The following is a 6,518-nucleotide window of genomic DNA, read 5'->3' on the forward strand; positions in this document are numbered from 1 at the left end:
ATAGATTTAAATTATTATGATAATTTTTTTTCAAAAATATATATTATTAACAAAAAATAAAAATTCACCATCAAAATTAATAATGTACAATAAAATATAATTATATACACTCCACTATATATCACTCCTTCTGAACAGGGTTGATTATTGCCGAACTGCTAACCAATCAGCTGCAATGCATATCATTAGGACCATTACTTCAATGCCTTTATCAGTTCCACCCTCTTATCTACACTAATATATACAAGACAAAGTTATGCAGTAACCAACGCCATTATTCCTAGAAAATACTAATAAGTGCCAACCACAAAGTCCTCAAGATTATCATATGCAGCGCAGCACCACAATTATACCATCACCATCATTATATATTTATTTTCTATTTTATAAAATTAAATCTATATATACTGCATGCTCAAAATGGATTAATTTTTTTCCTTATTTATAATATCTCCTAACTCAATAAATCTTTACGATTAATCAAAGTTAGATAAAAAATTATCAAAATAATAAACAATATCAATAAATAAATTAATCATTCAACCAATCCAAATTAATTAAAAATAAATTTTATTTATTAGTTTTATTCAAGATATGCATATTTTATTCGAGATATGCATATGCCTATATATTTTTATATAAAAAAAGTTTAGTAAACCAATTTTACACGCAGTTAAGTAGTTACTTTTAAAAAAAATTCTTATTTTAAAATTTTTAAAATTAAACATGCGCCATTCTATTTCCTTCACCTCTTTTTCTTACTTCTTTATTTTTATCTTTTTCTTCTTTTATTCACGCCTCTCTCCGTACTGCCTTTTCTTCCACATTTCTTTTTTTTTTTGGGATTATCTCTAAAAATTTTTGTACAATAATTTTAGATTTTATTTATTATTTTTTGAAATTTTTTGTTAAATTTTAAATATTATTTTTTTTACAATGGCTAGTTTAGGATGTTTGTTTTTTTCTTAGTTTTGAATGTTTTATTTTTTAAATAAAAAAATATCCAAAAAAATCAAAAAAGAAGGAGAGGTTGATCAAGTTGGATATTTCTTTTTTTTTTGTTTTGAATGTTTCTTTTCTTTTTGTTTTGAATGTTTCTTTTTAAGAAGCGTGACAAAGAGGCTAACCAAGTTGGAGAGAGATACATGTAAGAACAATGGTGCGACTATGGAAAGCAAGGATGCGGCTGAGGGAATCGAATGCACAACGGAAAGAAGCAAGAGCGCGATGGAAGAAAAAACGTACACAATGAAAGGAAACACATGTACGGTGGAGGAAAGCACTTCAGAAGGAGACTTAGCATTTTATTTAGAAAGAAAGATGAAAAAAATGGAAACGAAGTGATTAGGGTTTTAGATGAATTTTTGTTTTTTATTATGGTAATAAATTAAAATTGACTTTTTAGAGTGAATTATATGTTATTTTTTATATTATCAAAATTTTTTTTGCTATTCAACTAATAATTAATTGTAATTAATTGATATCCTAATTGATTATCTAACAAAATTGTTATATATTATATATTCTACANNNNTCAAGTTTAACTTGTTTAATTAGTAGTGTGAGGTTAATTTCACACGTCCTATACGCTATAGAAAATTATAGGATTTTTTTGAAATAATAAAATAAATATATTAATTACGGAAATATGTATTTATGAGTATTTTTATCGAAAAGTATAATATCACTTATCTTGTTTACAGTATAAACGAAATAAGTAAATACTATCTCGTTTATACTGTAAACAAGATAAGACTGAAAAAGACGTGGTCGTATCACGTTTATATGTTGTGTAACAACCTTATCTCGTTTACCATATAAAAAAAATACGTGTTTACTTATTTCGTTTACACTTTAAACGAGATAAGAGGAACAGTGGCCTATATATATGTCTCGTCCACAGTGAGGATTTTAACCCTTTGACTTTCTTTTTTTGGCTATTTCTCCCTCTTTTAACCCTTTCTAATCATATTTCTGAGTTATTCGAAGAATATGGTGTGCGTTGATAACTACGATGGAGACATTAATAGACTCAACGCGACTTAACACATTGCAGGGTAGACAACTTTGAGGTTGGTATTGTTTTCTGCTTTATTTTTATGTTAAAGCATAGATGTAATTCCCTAATTAGGGTAATTTTACTTAGGTAGTATGCAGTACATGTTAGGATAAGCTTAAATATTAGGATATGTTGTTATTGATTTAGTTATTAATTAAGGTTATTAACTAAGGATAGGATTTGTTTAAATGCTAGGATATGTTAAGTTTAAATGCTAGTATGCTAAGTTATTGTTAAGCATATGTATGTTAATTTAGTTATTAATTTAGGTATTAACAATTTGTAATAAACCTAATTATAAAGCAAAATGTTTATGTTTGTATTTATTAAATATCCAAGTAAATTGTTTTTTATTAAGTTTTTTTAAGTAAACGTTTTCACTTAATCTACCATATATAGGAGTTGCGAAATGAATTTCGTTATTCACTATTTTCACTAAATAAATTTATTTAAATTAATTAAAATACAAAGTGTAGTTATTAATTATCTTAGGAGATATTTTCATTTGTAATAAAATAGATGTTAAAGTTAATTATTCAACTAAGCATTTCCATTATTCAAGTAAATTTTTTAATGTAAATAAATTTATAATTTGATGTAAATAAATTTGTAATTTAAGTGTTTGTGCTTATTTGCTTAAATAGTTTACTTATAAGCCAAATTAATTCCTAATTCGGTATTCTTATTGTTTACCAGAGACCTCGTTTACTTCTTCCGGAAAAAGTGAGTCACACACTTCCACCACCAGACTCCATTGTCCCGTACCTAAAGGAGGCCGGGTTCAAAGATGTGTTATCGCTCAGGGATTTTGTCTTCGACAACTCCCTTATCACAACATTCGTTGCGCGTTGGCGCTCAGAGACCCACACCTTCCACATGCCGTCGGGTGAGTGCACGATCACCCTCTAGGATGTCGCATATAGTTTCGGGACAACAACTCTGCAGCGCTTGCAGCTGTAAGGTCCCACATCGGTTGGGGAGGGGAACGAAGCATGCCTTATAAGGGTGTGGATATCTCTCCCTAGCATGACGCATTTTGACGAGTGAGTGTGAGGGGCTTCGGCTATCATCCCTATCGTCAAAGGAAAAATCGTGAGGCCTTGTGTGCCAAAGTGGACAATATCGTGCTAGTGGGTGGTCTGGGCTGTTACAGATGGTATCAAAGGCGGAGCCCGGATTGATGTGCCAGCGAGGGCGCTGGGCTCCCTTAGGGGGTGGATTGTAAGGTCCCACATCGATTGGGGAGGAGAACGAAGCATGCCTTAGCTTATAAGGGTGTGGATACCTCTCCCTAGCATGACGCGTTTTGACAAGTGAGTGTGGGGGGCTTCGGCTATCATCCCTATCGTCAAAGGCAAAACCGTGAGACCTTGTGTGCCAAAGCGGACAATATCGTGCTAGCGGGTGGTTTGGGCTGTTACAGCAGCAACCTCGACACCTTGTTGTAAGACTCCTCTCAGTCATCGTATATCCGTGCAATTGCCTTTTGTTTTGCCATTCAGACCTTCCTGTACGAGGGTTTGAAGTGATAGCTCTGCCTAACTGCACCTTGTAGCACTCAGATGCTGACGGACAAGTTTGATTGTATCAACGAAAAGATGACACAACAGATGAGACTGTGGTAGTCCTGCGACATTGTGGGTGCTAAACACGTGTGCACTCTTCCCTTACACACCTCCCTAGCAAAATAGAACAATAATGGTAAACATGTTCAACAAGCATAACAACGACAACTGAGAACATTGAATACAATGAATCCTTAACGTACCAGTATCCGAGATTTTTTCAAAGAGTCACACGGAGACTCCAAGGAAAACTTGCTGCATGTTGTCGGCAACTCACATGGTACTTCAACCGATCAGACTCCACCACTCGATATTTAGCACTTTTGTGAATGCTGTAATTCACACCCTATATTACTACGTTTCTGTTTTTGAATCTGTGGCCAACCTTAAAGTCCACCCCACCTTCCAAGTTGTAATCTTTCTCATCCATGTTGCCTAATGGGTTCTTCTCGTGCATCACGTCCAGATCTAACGTACCATAGTGACTGGGTACAAATGACAAGTTCGGAATTGGACATGGGGGAGGTAGAAGATACCTACGTGATGTCTCAACTAGGGTCTCTGGTACAAACTCTTCCTCATCATCATCCTCGGAGGAGCCGCTCTCGTTGCTATCCGCAACATACTCCTCATCGGACTCCTCACCGTCGACCTCTATGTCTTCCACTAGACTGACAACATGAATCGGTGGTGGTGCGAGAGGTGGGTCATCTTGGATGAAGTCTGACAACTCAGATCCACTACCACCGACGTCGCCAACCTCCGCAGAAAGCTCCATCACTTGCTCCGCCATGATTCTCCTATGGATGTCAAACATCAGGCGCACATGCTCGTCACCATGGAGCCAAAACAGACAGAACCGAAATATTCCGTTTCTCATCAGTGCTAGCAACCTATACTCTACCCTTTCAATCTCTTTTCTCCCATTCCCACCGGGCTACCTAATATCAGACTCTTCAATTCTGCCAATGAGCTTACTAGCAGGGTATGCAACAGAATGGGATTCTGATACTCAAATATTACTCCATTATCACTATTTCTCATACGGCAATTTGGATACACACTTACAACTAAGAAATTACTACTACTAGACATTTGGGCTTATTTTCAGAAGGAATAAATAGCAAAGAAGTAGTGAAATATTTGTGGAGAATACAAATGGTTGTACATCTTTTTATAACCGCTGAAAAGTTCTCTTAACGTATCTCGTTTACATTTTACACATTATAATTACCCACTTATCTCGTTTACACTATAAACAAAATTTACGTTGCATTGATTCTGCTTTATCTCGTTTACCATGTAAACGAGCTACATGTTTACTTATTTCGTTTACACTGTAAACGAGATAAGTGATGTGATGTTTTTCGGTGAAAATGTCCGTAAATGCTTATTTACGTAATTAATATATTTATTTTATTTATTTAAAAAAATTCCAAAATTATATGATCCAATTATTGTTTACATTAAAAGAATATTAGATTTTAATCAATAATAATTATTTTTTAAAAAACTAAAGGTGCTAGTTCTTAATTTTTTTCTTAAAAAGGAATCCAATAATTCAAGGATAGATACGTAAATGATCAACCACATTCCTGCCATTTGCATGTATTTAAGAACTCAACCCGCCATGCATGCACACCACCACATTCCAAGCTTCACCACTTCAACCATGGGAACTAAGTGCAAAACTATCTTATTTGAAAAAGTCCTCTTCGCAATAATAATTTACTTCATATTCTCCACAACAAACACAACCAAAGCCCTTGACACATCATGTGCTTCTCAACCCGACCTCACCATCATTCCCATCTACGGCAAATGCTCCCCATTCAAACCCACACCAGGCCCATGGCCCGACACAATCATCAACATGGCCTCCAAAGACCCAGCCCGCCTCAACTACCTCGCCTCCCTCGTGGCCCGAAAAAAGCCCATATCGTCAGCACCCATAGCTTCGGGCCAGGCCTTCAACATTGGTGGCTACGTGGTCCGGGCCCGTCTCGGCACACCTGGCCAACTCATGTTCATGGTTTTCGACACCAGCACTGACGAGGCCTGGGTCCCATGCACCGGCTGCACCAGTTGCCCGTCCACCTCCTCTCCTTTCTCCCCCACTGCCTCCGCCACCTACGGCGGCTCCATCACCTGCTCCGCCACAAAATGCTATCAGGCTCGTGGCGCACAAACATGCCCCAGAGACCCCGGCGCCACCTCCGCCTGCACCTTCAATCAGTCGTACGGCGGAGCGATGGTCTCCGCTACGCTCGTCCAGGACTCAATCTCTTTGGCAAGGGAAACAATCTCGAATTACGCTTTCGGATGCGTTAATTCTGTTTCTGGCGGGTCGATTCCAGCCCAAGGGCTTTTGGGATTGGGTCGTGGGCCCTTGTCTTTTATTTCACAGTCCCTGTCGCTCTATAAGGGCGTGTTCTCATACTGTCTTCCGAGTTTCCGATCCTACTATTTTTCCGGGTCGTTGAAACTCGGGCGTTCGGGTCAGCCCAGGAGGATCCAAACGACGCCGCTTTTGCGTAACCCACGCCGGCCCTCGCTTTACTACGTAAATCTCACCGGAGTGAGCGTGGGCCGGGTAAGGGTCCCTGTGCCACGGGAGTTTCTGGTGTTTAACCAGTACACGGGTTCGGGTACAATAATTGATTCGGGTACGGTTATAACCCGGTTCGTGCAGCCGGTTTACAATGCTATCAGGGACGAGTTTAGAAGACAGGTGAAGTAACTATCGTCCTCACACTATGAATTATTGGATATGAATCCTGGTAGAGAGCCAATAAAAATAGTTAAAATAATAAATGTTTTATACTTTAAGTTAGGAATTTTAGATTTAAAATCTTAAAAATGATAAAATCTATTTTTATGAATTTTAGATAATA

The 6,518-nt window shown here is 37.1% G+C and overlaps 1 protein-coding gene across 1 annotated transcript in view; it reads left to right on the forward strand.

The window, feature by feature from the left end:
• Nucleotides 5,177–6,518, forward strand: part of LOC107608124 (aspartyl protease AED3) — a 3,752-nt gene continuing 2,410 nt past the window's right edge. Inside the window, exon 1 of the mRNA XM_016310011.2 lies at nucleotides 5,177–6,355. Within this exon, the coding sequence (XP_016165497.2) occupies nucleotides 5,204–6,355 (1,152 nt within the window). The 5' untranslated portion in view covers nucleotides 5,177–5,203. The remainder of the gene's footprint in view (nucleotides 6,356–6,518) is intronic.

Source organism: Arachis ipaensis, chromosome B07, assembly GCF_000816755.2.
Source record: "Arachis ipaensis cultivar K30076 chromosome B07, Araip1.1, whole genome shotgun sequence".
NCBI classification, from domain to species: domain Eukaryota; kingdom Viridiplantae; phylum Streptophyta; class Magnoliopsida; order Fabales; family Fabaceae; genus Arachis; species Arachis ipaensis.